At 36.2% G+C, this 25,700-nt stretch overlaps 1 protein-coding gene across 2 annotated transcripts in view; it reads left to right on the forward strand.

Annotated features, from left to right (window-relative positions):
* EFEMP1 (EGF containing fibulin extracellular matrix protein 1) overlaps window positions 1–25,700 on the forward strand; it is a 102,041-nt gene that overhangs the window by 54,439 nt on the left and 21,902 nt on the right. For both annotated transcript variants that reach the window (XM_060187244.1, XM_007525471.3), the window contains exons 5-8: window positions 15,413–15,535; window positions 18,688–18,807; window positions 19,752–19,871; window positions 21,745–21,864. In XM_060187244.1, coding sequence (XP_060043227.1) covers window positions 15,413–15,535; window positions 18,688–18,807; window positions 19,752–19,871; window positions 21,745–21,864 — 483 coding nt within the window. The remainder of the gene's footprint in view (window positions 1–15,412; window positions 15,536–18,687; window positions 18,808–19,751; window positions 19,872–21,744; window positions 21,865–25,700) is intronic.

The raw sequence follows: 25,700 nt of genomic DNA on the forward strand, positions 1-25,700 counted from the left end.
GAACTTTATCATCAAGCAAAATTATCACACATTAGAGAACATATTATAAAAAATATAAAAGTGAATATTATCCACCCAGGGAGGTAGTTCAGTAGTCGACCACAAAGCTAGCATATGCAGTGTCCCAAGTTAAATCCCCAGCATTGCCTATAACAGAGTGATGTTCTGGTCACTCTCTCAGTTAATAATTTTTTAATATTTTTATTTATTTTTACTTGGTAGGACAGAGAGGTATTGAGAGAGGAGGGGAAATTGAGAGTAAGAGAGACACCTGAAAAACTGCTTATCCCCTTCAAGTGGGGACTTAGGGCTTGGTCTCAGGTCCTTGGGCATAGTAACATATACATCCAACCAGCTACACCACTGCCTAGACCCTAATATTTTTTTAAAAATTACTTCATAACCATACCAAGATAAATGTGTATTCACCATCTGTCAAATGAGAAAGAATATAAATACTCAACTTGTTGAATTCTTTCTATATTTGAATACATTGTACACTATGCCATATGCTGCAACTGGATGGTTGTTTGTTTGCTTACTTTTAAATCAATACTTTCAAACTTAAAATTGAATGTATAAGCCTGATTATTGATGTGGTATGGAGCTATATCCTGTAATCTTGTAATCTTGCAAAACACTATTAATCAAAAATAAAAATAATTTGAAAAAATTGAATGTATGCTACAATGAACATACAATATCCACCATCTAGATTAAAAAGTTAACTTTCTGCCATATTGTATGTGAAATGCTTTGACGCATTTTAAAACACAGATTACTGGTCAAATTCTCCATCTACTGCTGGGATCCAAGTTGTGCCACTAAATATTCTCAGTACTAGGAACCCAAATTACTTCCTAATGTGTTAAAATGCCCAGTGACTACAACATAGGTTCCTTACTAAACTAAAATATGCTTTCTTTGAATTTATATTCATTCATTCTAAGACTGGCCTTTGGAAAGAGATCATATCATAAAGATCACTTTGTTTTCCTTTTTCAAAATCCTCAAATCCATTTTCATAGCAGACCATCTCAGATAGCAATTGTCATCTATCTAGACTTCTCTTATAAATCAGATATAAAGGGGAAGTGATGTAAAAAGAGGAGTGGTTATAGGTATTCTTAGGGTACTAGCTTCTCCCTACCTATGTGTGTGTGTGTGTGTGTGTGTGTGTGTGTGTGTGTGTGTATGTGTGTGTGTGTGTGTGTGTATCTGATTTTCATTCTGTTTGAAGTAGTCTCAAATTTTGATTTTGTTATTTTCCACAAACCATGAATTTTTTGAAATGTGTGTCTCCTTTTTTGAAAAGAAAGGAAAATTTCTAATTTTGTTGTCACCATTGTTGTTTTTATGATATAGAGAGCAAAATCTGTGTATTGTAATATTGGAAATTTACACTAAGATTAGCATATAGTAATTTTCTTTTAGTTCTCCTACAGTACTTGAAAAGGTTATGTATACTGTATGGTATACTACATATGGACCAATTAGTTCAACCATGATTTTTATATTTTATATTCATTACTGGGAGAGATTATTAAAATATTATTAAAATATTGGCTTCATTTTCCTTAAGTTCTATCCACTTTTACTTTATATTGAGACTGTGATTAAATGCAGTTAAATTTAGGTTTTGGGTTGTTTGGTTTTTTTTAGATTTTTCTGGTAGGTTAAAATTTGTATCATTATGTAGTATTGTTTTTTATAGTAATATTTTCTTAAAGTCAACTTTATCTAATATTAATTGCTGCAAAGTCAGATTTCTCTTGAATAGTCTTTGCATGGTATGTTTTCTATTCTTTACTTAATATGTGCCCTTATGTGTAAATTATTTCTCTTGGAACTGAATCAACCTGAATGCTTTAAATTTTTTAATAAGAGCTACTGGAACACTTACTTTAATGTAACTATTACTGTGTTTAGATGTAAATCAATTTACTATTTGCCTTCTGCTTGTTTTAGTTTTCTATCCTTTATGACTTCTTTCTCAAATGATAGACTGTTTTGTTTTATTCCTTTTTCCTCTGCATTAGCTTTGCATTTTTATACTCTTATTATCCATATAGTATATTCCGTAGGGATTAATTCAGTGTGCATTCTTAATTTACCAAAGCTTAGGTGGTAGCTTTACCTCTTCATAGAGACTACAGGAACCTTAAAATACTTAAATTTCACTAACCTTTATGTTAGTATTCCCATCATTTTTATTCTAAATATGTTATAAATTCTAAAAGACCTTACTATTATTATTGTCCAATACAGTCAGTATGCATTTATGTCTACCTATGTGTTTGTCTCTTTTATACTTTCTCTTATTGTTTTGGAATTTTTAACCAAAAGAAGAAATAGAAAAAATTTAGTGTAAATTAATGAAGCATTAATAACCCTAGATCTACCTTTCTTCTCCATTTGGAATTAGAAAAACTTAAAGACCCTAAGGCATATAGGGAAACACTGTACAGAGGTATCACAAGTAACATGTGATAAAATAGGTTAGGAAAATTTGCACGTGAAGGTAACATGCCCCAAAGGCAAAAGGCACAAATGCATACTTTATTGAAAAAGTCTTGGGAAGTTGGGTTAGGGAGGTAAGGTAGTGGTAGCAACAGATCTGCATGTCTAAGTCTCAGAAATCCCAGGTTCTGCTCTCTTGTTCTCTTCCCGCTTTCTAAAAAACTAAAAAATAAAAAGTAACTCTTTTTTAATACTTTTGAGAAGTATTACCAAGCTGAACTCAGCAAATTTAGAAATATGCTTCCATTTACTAGGCACAAAAATGCTTTATTGTTTAATGGATATTATGTAATTAGTCTCTACAGTTAAGAGGTCACCAAACCAGGATTATTATAATTGACAGACATATCAAGGCAGTTGTGTGGCCTTAAAAGGTGATCTGAGAGAATAAGTTTGGAATACATATGCTTTGGGCTAGGAAGACTGCCAAAGCTCAGGGATGGGGTTTAGGAATCATATCACAGAGCATGGGAAGCTAAGTTGAACATATTCTTTATTCAATTGATCAACTTAAGAGATTTGATCTGATCCTGGAGAGAGGCAGAGCATAGGAGGGCCAAGGTAAAGTACTAGGACACAACAAAAACACACTGGAAATGAAATGTAAATACAAAGGCATCCCATAATGAGATGGATCATACTTTCTCCTAAGATTATCCAGTTTGACTGTGTTTCTGTTAATATATTGCTGTAGCTTTTTCAGTAGACGTTTGATGTATTTAGATGGCTCCTCATTGGGTGCGTAGATGTTAATAATTGTTAAGTCCTCTTGATTGACTGATCCTCTGAGCATTAAGTAGTGTCCATTCTGTCATTTTTAATATTATCTATTTTAAAGTCTATCATTTCAGATATGAGAATAGCTGTTCCTGCCCTTTTTTGTGGACCATTGGCCTGTATGATAGTTTTCCATCCTTTCACTTTGAGTCTATGTTTGTCTTGTCAAGTTAGGTGGGTTTCCTGTAGACAGCATATTGTTGGGCTGTGTTTTCTGATCCATCTTCCTACTATGTGCCTTTTGATAGGTGAATTCAGGCCATTAAAATTTATTGATATCAAAGATTGAAGATATTTTAACACCATTCTTGTAGAGTTTTAGTGTTCTGATATATGGCATATTTATGGTGGTCTGACTGTTTATAGGAGAGCTTCCAGAACTTCTTTCAGGGCAGGCTTGGTGATAGTTGATTCCTTCAAATGTTGCTTGTCTGAGAAGGTTTTGATGCCTCCATCTAGTCTGAATGACAGTCTAGCAGGATACAGTGTTCTTGATTGAAAGCCTTTATCATTGAGCACTAGATAGATATTGCCATTCTCTTCTGGCCTGTAGTGTTTGTATGGAGAAGTCTGCTGCTAATATTATGGGTTTTCCTCTGTAAGTGACTCTTTGTTTTTCTCTTGCAGCCTTCAGGATCCTTTCTTTATCCTTATTCCTTTCCATTCTAAATATGATGTGTCTTGGTGTCTTTAAGTCTGGGTTAATTCTGTTTGGGACCCTCTGGGCTTCTTGAATCTTTATGTCTTTGATGTTGTCTAGACTAGAGAAGTTTTCAGCTATTATGGCCTGAAGAATGCTTTCTTCCTCTCCCTCTCTTTCTTCCTCTGGTAAGCCAATAATGCGTATATTGTTTCTTTTGAAGTCATCCCATAGGTCTCTGTTGTTGTTTTCAGTATCTCTTAAACTCTTTTTGAGATCACTTACTTCTTTTTTAGTTGTCTCTAATTCGTCCTTGATCTTGCTAATTCTGTCTTCAGCCTCATTGATTCTATTCTCTCTCTCCTCTACTGATTTTTTGGAGTTCATCTATTTTGTTACCCTGTTCTGATACTGTTTTAGCTTGTTCAGCTAGCTGTGTTCTTAGCTCAGCTATTTCAGCTTTCAGTTTTCTAGTAACCTTGAGATAATTAGTGTTTTCTTCCAGAGTCTCATTTGTTGTTTCTGTATTTCTCATGACAATTCTTTCAAACTCTTTACTCACTCCTGTGATTATTTCCTTAGCTGCTGTTTGGATGTGGACCTCATTATTTTGTGCTTTACCCTTTGGGGGGCTTTTAGCTGGACTCTTGTCCTGGTTCATTTCTCCAATACTTCTTCTTGTTGGTTTAACCATTTTATATATTATGTTATGAGTTCCCTCTCTCAGTACTTTTCAAATTACTGATCACTCTTGCCTGTATTGACTTGTGTCTAAGTAAGGTAATTAAAGGTTTCACAGTGGTGGGAGTTAACAGTTGTTTTAATAGTATTTTAATCCCAGATTTGCAGCTCAATGGCTTAAAAGCCTCTTTTGTGCTTTTTCTTCCCTGTAGGCTATGGGAGCCTGAGGGCTTTTAAACTATAAGTAGGCTTCTTAGCTTAATCACTGACTCCTGACCAAGAGATAAAGCAGGGTGTGGCAGAGGTAATCCAGTGGTTATGCAAAGAGACTTTCACAGCCCCACTGCTAGGCCATTGTGGTATAGGTCTTCTCCTGAGTTTTCTGGTTATATCTCTGTCCCCTGGTGTTCCTCCCTGCTGTTGCTCCAGATTCTGAGGGCAGTAGCAATGGAGACTCTGAGTTGCACTTGGTGAGTCTCAGGGAAGTCCTCTTCTCCATTCAGTTGTCCCCTTGTTGGTGGAACAGACTGGAGGTGGTGTCTCAACTGATAAACTGCCAGACTGTTACCAGCCAGTTAATCTCTCCCTAGGCTCCTCTCTGTCCACCAGCCACAAGTGTTTGCACTCACCAGTGATTTGATGGGTTCCTGAAGTCACTCTAGTCCTGTCTTGTTGTGGTCCCAGGTGGTCTCCTTTGGTATTCCTAATTGATCCAGGAGAGGAGTGGAGAGGAGAGAAACAGATCTGCTGCTGCTCATAGCCCTGCCTCCAGAAGTTCCCCCACACTTTTCTATTCTGCAGAGTAGCTTCCTCAGTTATATACTACTCTGTTGGTATCTTCTAATTCTGCTTTTAAAAACCCCTTCTGTTTCATTTGGTTTAAATCCCCCCTGCTTAACACTGCATTCTATTTACATAACCACTGTATTCTATTTACATAACCACTGCTGTCTATTTACATAAATCACTTTTACATTTACATAAAGCACCACCTTCCTTCCAGGGCATTGGTGGTTTAGTGGTAGAATTCTCACCTGCTCCACCCCCTCTTCTTGTCACACCCTGATCCTCTCCTTGTCACACCCTGATTTCCACCAGTCACTTTTCTCTCCACCCTCTCTGCGTCACATCCTGTTCACACCCTACTTGGGAAGTATATATAAAGACAACATTGTTCATTTTAGTTAGTTGTTAGTTTAGTCTAGCTTGGTATAGATTGCACTGCGTCCTGCATGAATAAAGAGATACTGCGTACAGCTCAACCATGAGTCCCTGGTCGTCTGTTACCCGTCAGTGAAGCTCAGCCCGACACTACTCTTCTTTTTTGAACTGTTCATTTCAGTTTTCTGAATTGTGCTGCCACAGGGCTTGAATGTTACAGCTGAGGGTCAAAAGCAGCCTCCCAGAATTTAGGCTGAACCCTTAAGAGTCCTTACAAATTTTTTGAAGGCAAAGGCAAGAATAATTCCTTCCTGGGATACACAAAAAGCAGGCCTGCAAACAAAGGTGAGGATGACTAAGTGCCAAGATGATCCAGTTAGAAATAAGTTCCCAGTTGTATCAGATGGGCTTTAATTCCCATTGAGAAAGTTTTTGATTCCTTGTACTAACCACTGTGACACAATGACAAATGATGCTACTTGTTTCAAAGTATTTTTACTTCCACAGTTTGAAGTGTGATAATTTATTGGTGTATCATCCCAAATACCAGTTGTATTTTCCCACTGTTTTAAATTGATTGTTAAGTTTAAGAAGTAAAATAGAAAGTTTGGCTGGGTATTACATATGCAGTGTTAATTAAAGTATACCTATGACATTTAACAATCATTTACTAATACAAAATATTGTTTTCTTCAAATTCAAAAAGCACCGAGCTTCACTTTTCTGTTGTGCAAAAGAGTTGGAGAATGAGAATTAAGGCCTCCGTTTCTTTCCTGGTTTTCTTGTTTCAACCTCTGACCCATTGGTCCATTTGATTTGTGTGTAGAAGAGATGAGTCATGAGTTGATCATTTGTGCACTGGTTCATTATCCTCCTCACATTATGTCTAACCTAATCTTGCAAATAAACACCACTTTCCACACAGGAGACTAGGTGAGAGAGGGTCAATTTGCAATATAAATTTGTCATCATTACTAGAAAAGTACATGAAGCATGATTTTTCCATAATGCAACAACACATTGCATGATTCTGATAGAAGATGGAATAAAGCCAAGGATTTCTAAGAGACCCAATTCCTCACTCTCTAAAGCAAAGAAATGAACTATGAGAAGGCTGATATTTGTTGATTTTGGTAATATTTTTGTTTATCATTTAAAGTTCACCAAATTAGTAACAATCTATTTTGCCAAGACAGATAAGAATCTAGAACCATAAATCTACTGTTGACCATCAATGAAGACAGCTCCTTTTTGTTATTTAATACCACTATTTATTTTCTCCACTAGAATTGCTTAGCTTGGGTGAATTCTAGCTGATAATTTCAGAAGGGTGAAAAGCTAACTAGAACTGGGCACTTGGCCCAGATAAATCTGATTGCAGTACTATGAAAGAAGCAACAAGGGAAATAGAAAATCTTTAACAAAAATTGTTGATAATTGACTAAGGACTCAGGAGAAAAATAGAAGATTTGGAGAGTGACTAATGTTATTCTAATGTAAGAAAAAGATGAAAAGGAAGAATCAACAACTCTCTCTTTAATTCTATGAAAAAAATAAGCTATACATGTGTGCCTACATATAACAAACAGACATTATCTTTGGGAGGTGGGAAGGAAGGGCTCAGAGTTTAGTGGTGGGGATGGTATGGAACTATACAATGTAATCTTACAATATTGTAACCTATACAATACCTATACACTGTAATCTTATAATACTGTAAACTATACAATATTGTAATGCAAATAATTAGAATAAAAATAAATGCATATATATTTGCAATAAAATTCCTACTATCCAAAATTTTTAGGAACTAAGTCTTTCTGAAGTCCTGAATTATGGAAGCAAAATGAATATCTTGACTTGAATTTTTGTCCTGTGTGATCTTGGACAAGTCACTTGACCAACTCCAGTGACATCTTCCTGCCCAACCCATAATTTATGTATAATGTGACCACAAAGCTGTAATTACAATTGCATCAAAGACTTGATTTTATTTCCTAATCAAAACATAGATGTCTAAATGTGCTAATCATTTTATGGTTTTATAATATTAAGCTTAAAATGTTAAAAAATTATATATAGTGTTATGTAAATATTATATATTTTAAAAAGAAATTTCAATCAACAATCTAAAATCTTCATTAAAGACTATCATTATCACTAGTCATTATTTGATAAGGCAGTAGTAAAGTTGCATGCCTTGCTCAGATAGTTTTTTACCTCCTACTATTGTGTCGAAAAATTAGATGAATAACCAAATACCTATAAGATCTTCAACAAATGAGCTCCTTTAGTTTAGAAAGTTTTATAAAGTAGATAGAAAGAGTACCTTGTTAGAAACTAATTTATTTTCCTTTCATTAAAAAGGAGTAGCACCAAACATTTCATGCCAGTAAATATTGATATAAATCATTATGAAAGTTAAAAAATGAAGAAAGGGAAAAATAGGAAGCAAAGAGTAAAGAAACTCTTTCTTACAGTGAGTATGAAAACATGGTGGGTTTTTTTTCCCCCCATTTTACTATTGATAAGATTAAATCTGTATGGTTAGGGAAGACATATTTTCTAAATCCACACAGGTCAAGAAATAGAGCAACTTGAATTTAATCACAACCTTTTTCTAATCACAGGAGTTCAAATAATAGCACCATACAAGGCAATCAGTGTCCTAAACAGAAATAGTGCAGTTGATTATTTCATTCTGTTGGTTTGTAGGCTAGAAGCAATGGCATAGCTTAAAGACTGATTTTTTTTCAATATATGTGTTGCATTAAGAATAGATGGTCATGCCAACACCTATCATGGCAAGATGAGAAATTTTACCCATGTGTCAATAATAGTCCTATAACTCCTCCAATAAAATTATTTTTAAAATAAATGGTTAATTTTACAGATAGAGAAAAAAAAAGAAAAGAATTGGGACCATAATCCTAGGTCACATAGGGCATGACAGAATAAAAAAAAAAAAAAAAAAATCCAGCCCTTCCATTTCAGTACACTTATACCTTGAGGCACTGGAAGTTTATCATAAGTAATTTAGAATTTTTCTTTAGACTTAAAACAGTACAATTTAGAAAAAACCCAGATGGCTTTCTACAGTACTAAAGATACATAAAATGTTTGCCCATGAAAACATGCTGAAGTAACTCATGTCGTGGTAAGTTATCAAATTATGGAAAGAACATTGCAGAGATTAAACTGTTGCATAAGAGAGACAAAGCAGCATGAGTCAGGGGTTTGGGAAATATGAGTCAGACTGAAGGGAAAGAGCCAAAAGCATAGAAAAGGAGGGCTTAAGCAGGGACTTAATGGACACCATACAGATAGGGAAAGTTACCTCTATCAACTTTGAAAGAAAACTAAAACTACAGCTTGAGTGAGGGGGATATGGGTGCTCTGTAGTATAGAAACTAGGAGTGAGAGTTGAGAAAAGATCAGATTGGATTATTTAAAGCAATGACAGTGCCAAAATCAGCAAAAGGACCTGAAATAGTATAAATCACTAGGAGGGAGATTATGGGCACATTTTTGAAAAATGAGTGAATCACTGAAGATTGCCATTAGCTATTCTTAGTATTCTACAGTAATAACATATGAGTTGATTTATATGGTGTGGTATTTTGAGAACAGATTTTATTGTTTTGATTTTTGATAATTTTTATAATGTTTACATTTGCTTACATTTCCATAGGTCAGAACTACTCCCTGAGGTATTCAATTTAAACACTAATCCTTTTTTGAGGCCCCAATTCTGCTCATGACTTGAGCTACCATTTTATGATCCTTTCAACTCAGGCACAGCCCCTCCAGCCATGCTAACTCTAGCTCTCATTCTTTTGTCATAACAGTTTTTGAATGAGATCTGCCTTGGTCTGGTTCAACTTAATGAGACCCGCTTTTGGAGTATAAATAGCCTCCTTTTTCTGCCAACCCATGAGCTGCATCTTCTTTGAAGCACACCTCAAAATTCACTTCTTTGGGCAAACCTTCCTCCAGTGCTCACCTCTGATGTCTTATTTCACATAATTTCTACTCTTCTCAACTCTATTGCTTTATAACCATTTCTGTCCACTGACATCTTATTGGTTTTGCTGTGTTACTCACCTCTTGCCTGTTACTTATAAATGTCTGATTCAATAAGATAAAATATTGATCCTGCTATCCTTAACCTATAGACATCATCTCTCAGCAAAAATCCAAATTATCATGACTTTTTCATAAATTTGTTGAACATATAGTCATTGAAAACCACTATATTTCTTGTACTATGCTAGGTGCCACAAATCTAGAGAAAAGAAAGACATAGTCCCATCTTTAAGGAGTTTGAGCCTAAGGCCCAAAAAGAGTATTGGCTGATTGACTAAAAAGAACTTACCCCTAGGAACATACCTAAAGTAGGTTTCCTAGCTTCTATCTACCCTAAAATCCCTATTACAATATGATTTATTCCTTTTTCATGATTCTTATTCATTTTAAAAAAATGCCCCCAGGGTTATTTCTGGGGCTCAGTGCCTGCACTATGAATCCACTGCTCCTGGAGGCCATTTTTCCCATTTTTGCCCTTGTTGTTTATCATTGTTGTTATTGATGTCATTGTTGGACAACAATGGACAGCGAGAAATAGAGAGAGGAGGAGAGAAAGAGAGACAGAGAGGAGGAGAGAAAGAGAGAACCTGCAGACTTGCTTCACTGCCTGTGAAGCGACCCCCCTGTAGGTGGGGAGACTTGGGTTTCAACCAGGATCCTTATGTTGGCGTCATGTGCGCTTAACCCACTGCGCCACTGGCCAGCCCCCTCATTAAAAATTTTATCCTGCTTTATATCTTACTACATTTCAGCCACCAAGTTGTGGATGTTACTATGGTTTCATCCTGAACTCCCTGGGCAGATGACCTTACCAATGTGTCCCAAAACTTCACCTCTCCAGAGCCCTATCCCACTAGGGAAAGATAGAAACAGGTTGGGGGTGTGGATCAACCTGCCAACACCCATGTCCAGCAGAAAAACAATTACAAAAACCAGACCTTCCACCTTTTGCACCCCATGAAAAAATGTTGGTCCATATTCCCAGAGGGGGAGAATGTTAGGCGAAGATGACCAGAGGGCTCTGGGCTGTAATTCCATCAGGACCCAGAGAGAGAAAGGGGGAAAGGGGAGGTTGGGGGTGGGGAAGGCCACTCAGAAGTAGTAGGTGTGACTTAGAAAGGAAGAGAAGGCAGAACTATAGAAAAAAAAAAGGACAATATATATATATATATATATATATATATATATATATATATATATATATATATATATGATAGTCAACCCATACCTGTGGTCTTAGGTGGTGGTAGGAAAGGTGTAGAATTATACCTCTGTTACCTTATAATTTTGTAAATCAATATTAAATCACTAATAGAATAAAAATTTTTTAAAGAACCTAATAGGCTTAACTGTTAAAGATAAATGAAATAAAAACTTCTCTCCTAAATGCATCTTTTCCTAGATTATCAAGAAAACCATGGCTGACCTGCCTAGTTTTCCTTTTAAATAAAACTTAGTCTCACTACAAGGACTTTTCTAGACACAACTAAAAAGTCATGTCTTCAAGATACACTGTTTTGATCTCTGATCTAGCTATTTTATTTTTTATGTTACATCAAAGAAAGAGCCCAGGACCTTGCATATGCATATCACCAAATGGGCTCCCAGGTCCATCTTTCTTTCTTTCGTCTTTCTCTCTCTCTGTAGTTCATTCTTTCTTTAGAAAGAGAAAGAGAGAGAGAGACATAGAGAGAGGGAGAAACATCACAGCACTGCTTAGAATTTCCCCTGGGTTCTGGGACTTGAACCCAAAGCTTCATGCATAGTAATCATATGCCTTGTTCTATACAAAAATCTTATATGACTTTGTATAGGTGTATAAGTAAGCATAACAGTATCTCAAACACAACTTTTGCTTTGGGCATTCTAAACGTCAGCAGAAGTTGACCAGGATTATGTAATTCCATTCCTATGCCTTTAAGCCATTCTTTCTCTTCACTAAGTATTTTCCACCCTAACCTCCTTTTTAGTATGAATGTATTTCACTGATAAAGTTGCACCTTTTTTTTCTTCTTGTTAAAATGTTGTTGGGGCTGGGTGGTAGCATACCTGGTTGATCACACATTACAATGCATAAAGGACCCAAGTTCAAACTCTGGGTCCCTGCCTGCCGGGGGAAAGCTTGGAGAGTGATGAAGCCGTGCTGCAGGTATCTATCTCTCTGTCTCTCTCTCCCTCTTCCACCCCCTTCCCTCTTGATTTCTGGCTGTCTCTATCCAATAAATAAATAAGGATAATAAATATGTGTTTCACTTAAAAAAAAAAAAAAAAAGAACTTCCCCTGGGTTCTGGGACTTGAACCCAAGGCTTCATGCTTAGGAATCATATGCCTTGCTCTATACAACAATCTTATATGACTTTTTATAGGTGTATATGTAAGCATAACAGTATCTCAAACACAGCTTTTGCTTTTGGCTTGTGATTTGGGGTGGGGGGGGCATTGTCTTGTTTTGTATTTTGGTTTTTGTTTTGTTTTGTTCTGTGGAACCTAGACTGCATGCATGGACTAGTTCACTGGTCTTGGTTTCCTTTTTATTTTGATGAAGAAACAGAGAAAGGGAAAGCACCATACCATCAGAGCTTCCTTCAGTGCCATAGCACCTACTATGTGGTACCAGGGTATGCACCCTACTATGTAAGCTAACCAGTCCTCAAATTAAAACTTTCTAAATTATAATACTGTATTATTCAAACTAATAAATTGTCAGAACAATTGAGGAAATTACCTACTAATTGTCAGAAAAATTGAAGAAATTACCTACTAATTTAGACTTCAGCGCTAGATAATCTACCAAGAGCGAGAGGATAAGTATTCTAACCTTAAATCATCCAAGCCAAAAATAAAAAAGTGGTCAATTAACTCATACAGCTCCATCACAAGGTTTATGATGAATTATTCACTTAACTTATTGAAAATAATTTCTAGATGTGGATTGCATGCAACTGTGCTTTATTGAATTTTTTTAAGGCTTCCCATCTGAAACAATTAAAGTTGAATGTGGGTAAGTAGAAATTGTATTTAAAACATCATCAATCTTAGGTGAGGTGAGTCTTATTGCAGTTTTTTCTATTGATAAGGAAAAAAAATGTTGAAGACAGCAGTGTTTTGTTTTGTATTTGTTGTTGTTTTGTTTTGTATTTGTTGTTATTTTGTTTTGTATTTAAATCAATCCACTCAATATTCTTATTAAAATAAGCCCTATCAGAAGATAGGTGAAGTTGATTATTAAGAATGTATTGTGTTTTTTATGCTTAAAACCTATTTAGTTATATATTAATTCCACTGGAAATGTTATCATATTTAATAAAATTAGAACTGAATTACAAGAAAGTAGGAGGAAAAATGCAGTACATCAGGAATGGGATGGGGTAGAGTCGTTTGCAGAGAGCTGTCTCAAAAAGAAAAGCTGCATCACTGGTGAGGCCTCCTTCAGAAAACACAGCAGCCAGCCCAAGTCCTTGATCTTCTGCCAATATGTACTAAGGAAACTTGCCACATTTGAATCTCACATTGCAGTATCTCTCAGAGCTGTTATCACTACAAATGCTGGCAAATATTCTCAACATAAAACAAGAAGAATTCTCCTGTCATTTCTGAATTAGCGAGTCATAAAGCTCTGAAGAAGCCCCAATAGAAATGTTTTCATCAAATGCACATGAAAGAATAATAAAAGACACTCCCCCAAAAGCAGACTTTAAAGAAAATATCCTATATCTTCACAGAGTACCTAAAAAGGTCAGAGTTGTAATCAGTGACTTGAAAATAATAATAAATTTCAAAGCAAAAATTAAAAACAAAGATATTTACCAAAATTTTAAAACCAAACTCAAAGAATATGTATGTAAACAAAGATGCATTTGAAGTTATTACCCAATAAACAATCATCCATTCCACAAGTGTTTTTCATCTCCCTTTTGAAAAGAACCTTATAATTTCCATCCTCAGCTAATTGAAGCTATTTTCTGATTAAAAAAAAACCCTCTCATAATCTGGACTTCCTACATTAGTACACTGAGTAGTATTAGTTTAGTAATTCTCTTTCGAAATATATAAAGATGAATAAACAACACCTTAGTGGGGGGCTACTCTCTGGCCTTCCATAAGGGGAGGCATTACATAGGGAATACATTCTAATTACAGATTGACCATTTATTTTTTAATCGGTTCATAGTTCACTGTTTTATTTCAAAGCACCACCCTATGTCTACCACAGTGATGCTGTAATACTACCAATTTTAGCTCAGTTTCTATGCAAATTTCTCATCTACAAAATATTTTTTAATGATATTCCATTTTTAATGGTCTTGGGTTACTGTGTCACTATCATATGATTCTTTCATCTATGCTAGCTAACTTGTAGTATGAATGATTTGAATGAAGACAAAGGTGATGCAGATTAAACAACTAAACTTCATTTATAAATTACTTTAATATACCCAAATTCACATCACATTTGGATCCCCTAAAATTCAGTATATGTTTATTATAGTATAGCTAAGCATGTTTACTTTTCAAGAACAATAAACTAACCTATTCCTCAAGATGCATTTAGTAAATTATCCCCAAAAATAAATGTTTTGCAAATATATGTATTGTAAACTACACCAACCTATCTTTCCTAGAAGAATAGAATCAAATGTAATACTTTATATTTTGAAATGTTACCCTAGAGTTTGTAAAAAAAAAAAAAAACTACCAGGGAATGTATAATATTTAGGTCTTATTTCTTACCAGTTATTGGATAGCCTATCCAATTATGGATAGATTTTTGTCAATAGACATTATCTAAAATACAGTATATCAAATGGGGAAAAAGCAAGTATTATGCAGTTTATTTAAATTTTAAACACATACAAAATAACATTGTATATTCTAAATAATGTATTCTATATAATGAAAGAGTAGAAACATTACAAGGAAGGATTTATATCTTCCAGATAGTGGCAGGCAAGTTGGTAAAATAATGAGAAGTTAATTATTTAACTACATCTAAAATGTTTCATTTCTTAACAGTTAAGTGATCTGGGGGTAAGAATGGCAAATTGTTAGCATTTGTTAGATCTTATTGGAGAACACTGGCAATTATGAGATTGCCTTCTGATCATTTGCAATAACTTGTAATTTAAAACATGTCCAGTAAGATTTTGTTCTAATGGTTTCTTTTTTTTTATATTTATTTGTTCCCTTTTGCTGCCCTTGTTGTTTTATTGTTGTAGTTATTGTTGATGTTGTTGTTGTTGGATAAGACAGAGATATAGAGAGAGGAGGGGAAGACAGAGAGGGGGAGAGAAAGATAAACACCTGCAAACCTTCACCGCCTGTGAAAAGACTCCCCTGCAGGTGGGGAGTCAGGTGCTCGAACTGGTATCCTTATGCTGGTCCTTGTACTTTGTACCACCTACGCTTAACCCGCTGCACTACCACCCAACTCCCTAATGGTTTAAGACTACAATAAACACACTATTTCTTTAAATTATAATAATAAACGTTAAGTAGAGGAAATTTCACAACCAACTCAAACTTTCTGTGCTGCATGTATTTGACAGACATAGATGAGTGCACTGCAGGGACACACACCTGTAGACCTGACCAAGTGTGCATCAATTTACGAGGTGCCTTCACCTGTCAGTGCCCTCCTGGTTATCAGAAGAGAGGAGAGCAGTGTGTAGGTAAGTACAACAGAGCAGCAAGCAGAGCCTAATTTGACCATCATTATACCTAAACTTCTGGTATTGAAAATAAAGCACTTATATATACTTGGATTATAATAGCTAGAAATTGTTTACTCTTTCACAACCTCAACCATTCATTTTACTTATTAATAAAAAATAACTTCATCTGGATAGCAAAGTGTTGATTATGTGTTAGAATAACAAAGCATAAATACGGGTATGAAGGGATCACAAAAACTACTGAGAAAACATTTTTAAATTAGTTATTTGAGGCCATACCACTAAAACATTAATGATATGAGTTTTTTATTCATTGGTTGACAGCATAGTTTATCTTATAAGGTAAATGATGAAGTTTGAACCTCAATTCCAGCCCAAATTCATTTTTATGCCTTGAGCAAGTTAACTTAAATATTCTGTCTCATCATTTTCTTTAGTACCGTAGAGATACTAGCCCCTTACTCAGGAGCTCATCTGTAGGAATACCTCAGAATAGTACCATTCTAGGACCCACTATCATTCTGAAATGAGTTAACAGATACATACTGGACATTCTTTATGTTACAACAGTGTGCAGTGTTAAGAATGCAAAGCTCAGCACATGTGCCTCTGCTTTAAAGTGCTAGCTACCTCCCAGAGGGCAGGAGCCAGGTCTGGTTTGTGTCACTAATGTTTTCCAAGTCCCTGAAGAGAAGGCAGCAAGGAGATACTTTATGCTTACTTTTCAATGAAGAAAGGAAGGAAGGAAGGAAGGAAGGAAGGAAGGAAGGAAGGAAGGAAGGAAGGAAGGAAGAAAGACAAAAAGAAAGAAAGAAAAAGGAAGGAAGGAAGGAAGGAAGGAAGGAAGGAAGGAAGGAAGGAAGGAAGGAAGGAAGGAAGGAAGGAAGGAAGGTAGTATGAGAAAGCTGAGTGACAAATAAAAAGTAAGCTAAAGTGTTTTGGGTTTAATAATGAGGTCAACCTCTTAGCACAGATTAGTGGAGTCCACATTTTCTCTTAGGAACACATACTAAAGATGTGGGGCCAGGAAACCAGCATCAGTTTTTGCCTGAGAAGAATGTGAGCTGTTGACTTCAAGGTGTCAATATTAAGCTCCTCGAAGATCAGTTCCACCAGCCATGGGTTTGTGCCTAGCTGATGGAGTTAGTGACCAGGACTATGCAGTGACCAAAGCTGTGATTTTAGGGGAAGACTGGATAGGAAATTCCATAGGTACCAAAGTTTGGCCCACTATATTAGTCAAGAAAATAAAGATATTAAAAGTACAGGAAAAGACCTAACCAACTCCCATGGGAAAAATCCAAGACAGTGGAACCCATGGTAACAACCCTTCATTATATGATACATGTTCCTAATTTCAGATTTCATCCTGTATTTTCTTGACTGTTCTCTTCATCCATTAAACCAACTCTGCATTCCTTGAAAGAGACTGTAAGGTGTTCCTTAATCTGATCTGTACTCAATTTAGTTGCCTAAACACCCTTCTCCTTCCCAAAAACTTATATTACCCTTTTTCGCACTATTTACCATCCTTTCACATACATCAGAATGTGTCACATTTTCGTGCCTCTGCTTAGCTCTTTCTAGTACCAGAAACACACCCTCCTGACATGCCCCTATTGAACCATTCAATTCCTGCTCAAGATCACTCCTCCAAGAAGTCTTGCATGATCTAAATCTAATTCATCACTCCATTCTCTAGGCCAGTACCTCTCAAATTATGATGAAGGGTTTTTTTTTTCTTGTATATTTCAATTTGTTTCACACCAGTACCTCTGTGAAAAAGAACAACAACAAAATATAGTGATGCCTAAATGAGATTCCTTAACATATACTCTTACTTCTTATATTTATTTATTTTCAACTTATCTGACTAGTCTGTGACCAGCAGCAGTAAGCAGGCCACACACTAAGTAGTACAGTTGTCTCTCTATCCCTTATACATTTTCCTGCTGTTTACCTTAGCCCTTCATATAATGATTTGTTTTCATGTCGGACTGGAGTGGAAAATACAGATATTTATTAATCACTATAAATATGCAGTGTCAGACACAATGCTAGCAATTAATTAATAAACATTTATAATTTATAAAGCATGTGTCATTATTACATAGTTCTTTTTTTTCATTTCTATAATTATAAGTAAGTTTTTCAATCTCCAAACTGGTATTCTTATATAAATGAAATAGACAGAAATACTTACCACTCTTTAAACCATAGGCCATCTATCTAGGCTTGTGAAGTCTTTATCCTTAACATAACTGAAGACTGAAATCCCAGAGTATATTTAAAACATTTATAACGTAGTTTTAATGACAATAAAAATGTCAGTAAGAAAAGACAAACAGATTGCCATGTACAAGGACCAGGGCTCAAGTCTCCAGTCCCCCCTTACAGCAAGAGTTGAGGAGAAGCTTTCTTCAGGTGTCTCTCTTTCTGTCTCCCTATTTCACCTTTCCCTCTCAATTTCTTTCTGTCTTATCAAATAAAACCAAAAAAAAAAAAAAAAAAAAAAGGAAAATGGCTGATGGGAGCAGTGCATTCTTTATGCTGACACCCAGCTCAACTGATAATCCTGCTGGCATTAAAAGGGGATAGGGGAGAGGAAAAGAGATGGGAGGGGGAGGGACTGGACTAGATAGGACAGATCAGGACAGGACAGGATGAGACAGGACCAGATGAGACAAATAGGGCCTAGGTGGTCCGAGTGATGGTTTACCCTGTAGAGTGCACACATTACTATGCACTAAGATCTGGGCTCAAGGCACTGGTACCACCTGCAGGGGCCAAGCTTTTATGAATGGTGGAATATGTCTCTCCTTTCTGTCTCTTTCCCTCTTTATCTCAGACTTCCACCCTCTATCAAAAAATAAGAAAATGGGGGGGGGGGGAGGAATGACCGCTGGGGAATGATGGAGCCACACAGGTACAAAGCCCTTATGACCAGAAATTAAAAAATTCTTTTTAAAGCAAAAAGGGAGTAAAGAAAATAAAAGAAAGAAAAAGGAAGGGATAAATAAAATTACCAGTAAAATGAGGCCATGTCTAGATAGCTTTTCTAGATAGTACTCTGCTGAGAAATTTAAAACAAACAGTTGCATGGATAGTGAATAATTCAGTTCTGTTTGTGTGTGTGTCTAATAATCTAGATATAGATGAATGCACAGTGCCTCCATATTGCCACCAAAGATGTGTGAACACACCGGGATCATTTTATTGCCAGTGCAGCCCTGGGTTTCAGTTAGCAGCAAACAACTATACCTGCGTAGGTAAGCCTTTTAGGCACTGCCATCCTGCCTTAGTACAGTTTTTCATTTTTCCTGTGTTCATGAGTGAACTAGTTTTTGTTCAACTCCCCTGCACAAAGTTGAATGACAATAATCATTCGGTTTCTTCAAACACATCAAGATGTAAATGGAAAACCTTTTTTTTTTACTTTGGTTTTAGTTCTCCTCTGTAAGCATATTATAAAAATTGAAAGCTACTGATCAAGTGATATAAACATACCAATTAGTCAAGCATGTGTGATAGAAATGCTGAAGGTGCCAATGGGGTTACTGCAAGTTCAAACACATAAACTTTTCACTAAAAGTACATCTGATTTTTACATGCTTCTTCTACCTTCTCAGAATGCAATGTCATGGTGCAGTTTTAAGATTGGCATAATATGGGAAGAATCTAAAGCAAGGAAAATGTCTTTTCATAGTATTTTCAGTGCCTTAGAGCATTGCAAAACTCTGTATGGGTCTCAAAGGCTTATGTTATAATTGCAATGGAATTTAACAGAACCCATTTAAAAAGTAATAAATAGCACAGATAAATCTTCACTACAGCATGCTGAGAGACCAAATCAGTATGAGTGTCTTCTATCAATTATTTATAGTCTTGGCATTTTGCAGTTGAACAACAATAAAAGAAAATAGATGCTGGAATGTATATTTATTAGAATCATTAAATTCTTTCAGAAAGATTCATCAAACGCTAAACAAACTTGTCACTCATAGAGAAAATATTCTGGCATTTCTTAACATAAGACAGACATTTGAAGTTGTTCCAACAACTATGAAATCTGGATGGATGTTATCCAGTAGGCATCTTCAGGGCAAACAATCCAGCTCGAAAATTACTCACTTCTTATCAGATGATATAAGTACCAAAAAGCAAGAAAATGTATAAAGGCATAGGTGTAAATATATATCACCTTTCCTTTCAGACATAAATGAATGTGATGCCAGTAATCAGTGTGCTCAGCAATGCTACAACATTCTTGGTTCATTCATCTGTCAGTGTAATCAAGGATATGAACTAAGCAGTGACAGGCTCAATTGTGAAGGTAAAATATTTTCCAAATAATGTGTAATCCTCTTTGCTTGCTCTTGCTTTATCTCATTATGGACCTATTTATGATAACAATTTTATCCATAAAAATTTTGTTCTAAAAGTCCAGTAAAGTTCAATTTTAACAGTAGTGTTTCAGTGTGCTGTCAAGCAGAAGAAGGAGGAGGAGAAGAGAAAAGTAACTGAAATATTAAGGGGTTGGGCAGTGGCACATCCAGTTAAACTCACCATGTGCAAGGACCCAAGTTCAAACCCCTATTTCCCAACTGTAAGAGGGAAGCTTCACAAGCAGTGAAGCAGAACTACATATGTCTCTCTTTCTCTCTCTGTTTCTCCCCCTTCCTTCTCAATTTCTCTCTATCTTATCAAATAAAAGGGGTGAGAGGAAAAATAGCCACTGGAGCAGTGGATTTATTTTTTAGACACTGAGGAGAGGAGAGGAGGGAAAGGAAGGTGAGAAGAGGGGAGGAGGGGAAAGGAGAGGATAGAAGGGGCAAGGAGGGGAGGAGAAGAGAGGAGAGGAAAGGAAAGGAAGAATTAGATTCAGGCTTGTTAGAAAAGGTTTAGAAAAGACACTCTAATGATGTTTCTAAAAGTGTGGTCTGATGGCAAAAAGCATTGGCACCTTCCAGGAGTTTGTTAGAAATATAGGTTCTCAGATCCCAACTCATATCTACTGAATTAGATCTACAACTAATAAGAACTCTGGGTGATGAGAGTGCACATCAGATCTGAAGGAACTGACAGCATGTCCAAAAATAAAACTAAATTAGAATTAAGAAAACTGATCTACAGTCAGATTCTTGATGTTGTGTAATTTATATACATTTTTAAGTTATCTGGGTTTCACTCTCCATGTAATTAAAGTGAGAGGCATCTATATGGAGGGATGGCATGCAGAGTGTCCTGCACACACACACATTCCTCTGTGTTAATTCATAAGACGCTGTGGAGGGGAATGCATTGTTACTAACTATTCTGGTTCTATAATGAATCTTACCAACTTTGCTTAGGGCCTCAGGTCATACATCACCCAGAAAGACCTCACATCATGCCATTGGGTTCAAAATCACTGGGCTGGCTGTAGACATCTGCCTCAGCCCCTCAGAGCAAACTATTAGGGACATCATCATTGGGAAATGCAAATTAATCTTTCCCTAATAGTCAGATCTTGCTAAGATGTTCCCTCTGAAAGTTGGCACAGAAATAGGCCTTGGAGCTCAAAGTATATTAACTTGGCAGCTGAACCACCCAATTCTGAGAAGACAAATATGAACTTGTACCACAGGTAGGTATGCAGAACCCAACATGAAGAATATCAGCCACAGGCTAGTTCATTCATTCACTCCCTCAGCTTGTAAGTAATCTTCAAGATTACTTGGTTCAAGATTTGCCAAACTGTCAACAATAATGGAATAAATTGATAGCAAGAAAACTCTTAGTTTATGAAGTTCTAGGAGAAAGTTTGCTGATCTTATTGGAATAGTTTTAATTGTCACCAAGGTTATCACTGGGGCTCAGTGTTTGCAATAATGAATCTATTGCTCCCTGGGGTCATTTTTTTCTTTTTTCTTTTTTTCACACCCTTTCTTTTATTTGATAGGACAGAAAAAATTAGAGGAGAGGTGGAGGTAGAAGAGAGAGAGATCTGAAGCACTGGTTCACCACTAGTGAAGCCCCCCAAGCCCCTCGGGTAGGGACATGGAGCTTGAATTCATGTCCTTGCAAATGGTAGCATGTGGTCTACCAGGTGTGCCAGCACCCAGTCCTGATATTATTGGAATTTTTACTTAGATCACCAAAAATCTTACTGTAGCAGGGATGTTTACATTTTAACTCTGTGTCTTTGATTTTATGTGATTCAACAGACATTGATGAGTGTAGAACTTCAAGCTACCTGTGTCAATATCAATGTGTGAATGAACCTGGGAAGTTCTCATGCATGTGCCCCCAGGGATACCAAGTGGTAAGAAGTAGAACATGTCAGGGTAAGTCTGTTGTTTTCATACCTGCCAAATGTTCAGTTATCTTTTTAAATAGAGACAAAGAGAAAGAGAGACCACAGCACTGAAGCTTCCTTCAAGGCAGTGGGGAATGGGCTTGAACCTGGGTCATGCGCAAGACAAAGCAGCACACTATCCAAGTGAGCCATTTTGCCACCCCTGCCTCAGAAAGGGTAGCAAAAGCTGAGACACTTTCATTTTGTCTGAACATGTAATTTAAGCTCTTTTTTCTCTTAATCATAGGAAATATATCATAAATAAGGTATTCAGTATTGTTACTTTCTTAAAATTTTAAGTCATTGTTTTTCTTTTCTGAAATATAAATATAACTATAATAAAAGTATTATGATGGCAGAGGACCTAGTGGGGATTATATTATGTGGAAAACTGGGAAATGTTATGCATGTACAAACTATTGTATTTACTGTCAACTGTAAAACATTAATCCCCTAATAAAGGGGAAAAAAAGGAATTGGAAAAAAAATATGGATAAACATTCCACATAGTCTAAATAATCTCTACTATATAGGTTAATTACCAAAAAAAAAAAGACTCATTTATTACAGCATTTCACAATGAGTTCGAGTCTATAAAATAAGTTTAATTATGGAATAAGCATACCTCAAATTAATCTAAATACTCTGAAATACTATGATTATAAACTTAATAATAGGGTAGGTACTGAGAAAAAAATCAACCTCATATGTTAAAATATTCTTTGATTATTCAGTTTAAAAAACTGATTCAATATTATCAATGTCCTTGGGTCAGTTAAAAATCAACATCCAGGTAATTTTCACACCTACTCATAGGTATAAGAAGCAGCTCTCAAAAAAAGTTCCAACACTACCTAAATAATAGTGATAAGAGTAGACAGCACTGGGAGTCGGGTGGTAGTGCAGCAGGTTAAGCACATGTGGCACAAAGCGCAAGGACTGGCTTAAGGATCCCGGTTCAAGCCTCCAGCTCCCTACCTGCAGGGGAGTCACTCCACAGGTGGTGAAGTAGGTCTGCACATGTCTATCTTTCTCTCCCCACCTCTGTCTTCCCCTCCTCTCTCCATTTCTCTCTGTCCTATCTAACAACGATAATAACAACAACAACAAAAAAGGGAAAATAAATAATAAAATAAAAATAAATAAATAAATAAGTAAATAAAGAGTAGACAGCTCTTTGTTACCTCTGAACTTAGAGAAAAGCTTTTAATTGTTCACTACTTACATAATGTTGACTTTTTGACAATGGGTTCTCATCCATGGTCTTTAGTCTGTTAAATTTGTTAATGGTTTGACTTCTTAAAAAAAAAAAAGAAGAAGAAGAAAACGACAACCAAGAAGAAGGTCTCCACATGGTATGATTTCAGAACATCTCAGATCTGAAAATATGCTCCCTCTGCCCCTTATTCTCTATACTAGATGTAGCTTGATTTTTTTTAACAGGGAAAAGACTATTTAGGAAACAAAATCACTTACATAGATAATCCTAGAAAGATTAACAAAAGCACACTTGCATAATGCAGTGTCAGAATGATAAAATATTGACCTTGAAACAGATTTTCGAGTCCTGGTTATATTGTATTCTATGTGTATGATCTTGAACTGATTATCAAATAATAAATCTTTTCTAAAGAGTCCTATACAATCAGGGATGGAAAAGGGGACACAAATCAGTAAGGTGGTTAAAAAAAAAAAGAAAAATTTGGGAGGCAGGTGGCAGCTCAGTGGATAAAGCGCAAGAATCCCAGTTCAAGCCCCTGGCTCCCCACCTGCAGGAGGGTAGCTTCAAAAGATTTGAAGCAGGTCTGCAGGTGTCTATCTTTCTCTTCCCCTCCTCTCTCAATTTATCTCTGTCCTGTCCAATAGCAACAATAAAAATAACAATAACAACAAGGGCAACAAAATGGGGAAAATGGCCTCCAGGAACAGTGGATTCATGGTGTAGGCACTGAGCCCCAGTGATAACCCTGGAGGGGGAAAAAATGGAAAGTTCAAGGAAAGGAGACACTGGAGCTTCTCAGTCTACACCACAACTTTCAAGAAAATACTAAATCAGAGGAACATTCATGATCTCGGATTTTATAGTATGCATGTGATCCAACTACACTCCATCTTTAGTTTCCTTTTTGTGTTGGATAGAGACAGAGAGAAATCAAGAGGGGCTACAGTGGGGAATAAAGAAGAGACACAGAGAGACACCTGCAGTACTCCCTCACTGCTCACAAAATTTCTGCCCTGCAGATACAGATCAGAGGGCTTAAACCCAGATCCTTGTACATTGTAACATATGCACTCAACCCAGTACACCACTTGGCCCCCTTTAATTCCCTTTCTAAGTTAGAAGAGACTGCAATGTGGCAAAACACAGCATTTATTTATTTTTTATGTTTAATTTGTGGTTACAGTGGATTATAAGATTATAAAATGGCAGAGTATAGTTAACACCATACCCACCACCAAAGTTTTGGGTCCCCACCCTCCCACTTCCCAAAGATAACCACCATAGCTCTCACAAGTCCTAGAAATAGTTTGCTTATTTGTTTTTGTTTTTTGTGTTACATGTGTATCAGTTCTCTAGATTCTACATATAAGTGAAACCATGCAGTAGTTGTCTTTCATCTCTTTACTTATTTTGGTAAGCTTAATTACCTCCACTGCATTGGAGTGCATTAAAACATTGCATCTACGGATTCCAATTCGAACCCCCGGTTCCCCACCTGCAGGGGAGTCGCTTCACAGGCAATGAAGCAGGTCTGCAGGTGTCTATCTTTCTCTCCCCCTCTCTGTCTTCCCCTCCTCTCTCTCTGTCCTATCCAATAACGATAACATCAATAACAACAACAACTACAACAATAAAAAAAACATTGCATTTACTTTCTAAATCCTAGCTGAAGATTTTAGCATGAATATTATATGCTAAATGTGAAAAAATGTTATTCAGTAGAATATTTTATCCAATTTTCTGAAGTCCTTCAAACAAATATCTATGTTTCTGATTATAAATTTATTTGCTAGTGGGCCAGGTGGTGAGTCACTTCCACCAGGTGGTTACGTACATACATTAGCATATGCAAGGACCCAGGTTCAAATCCCTAGTCCTCACCTGCAGGGGGACAGCTTCAGGAGCAGTACAATAGTAGTACAGGTGTCTTTCTCCCTCTCTACCTTCTTTCCCTCTTGATTTCTCTCTGTCTGTATCCAATAAAATATTTTTTAATTATTTTACAATTAGCAAAACAAAACAAGAAAAAGAAGAGCAAATAAAAACCCAGCAGGATCTCATCTGCCTCATCTATGTATCCAAAACATTGTTATCTATTATAATTGAGGGCAACTATCACTGGAATTGCAAGTAGTGGATTAATGAATATTGTATCTTGAAGATACACAGCTTCAGAATGTTTGGTTAAATCAAAGCATCGTTTGAAGGCAGTACATGCTAAGGCACAAAGTAACTGGCTTCTCCCATCGAAATGAACACTTCCCAACCCTATCCACAGACTAAAGTAAATCCAAGGGAATTTAGATTCTTCCTTCTTCCAAAAGGTTTATTTTAGGAATGAAATAAATGTTCTCATTTCAATAATCTTGCTTGTGCATGGGAGTGGAGAGGGAGAGAAGCAGGAGCACAAATGCATACACACTCACAGAATATTTCGCTATTAATCAACTCTAGAAAACCTTCCAAATGATTAAGGTGTTGATAGCTCTAAATAACTGGAAGTAATAAGTGAAATGATTACATAAAAGTTTCTTTTAGCTGTGTTTGGACTCTATATAACAAGTCAGCCTTAGTTTTCTCTGTAGCTAAATAATGCCTTTGTT

The sequence above is a fragment of the Erinaceus europaeus genome, chromosome 3, assembly GCF_950295315.1.
Source record: "Erinaceus europaeus chromosome 3, mEriEur2.1, whole genome shotgun sequence".
Classification (NCBI taxonomy): domain Eukaryota; kingdom Metazoa; phylum Chordata; class Mammalia; order Eulipotyphla; family Erinaceidae; genus Erinaceus; species Erinaceus europaeus.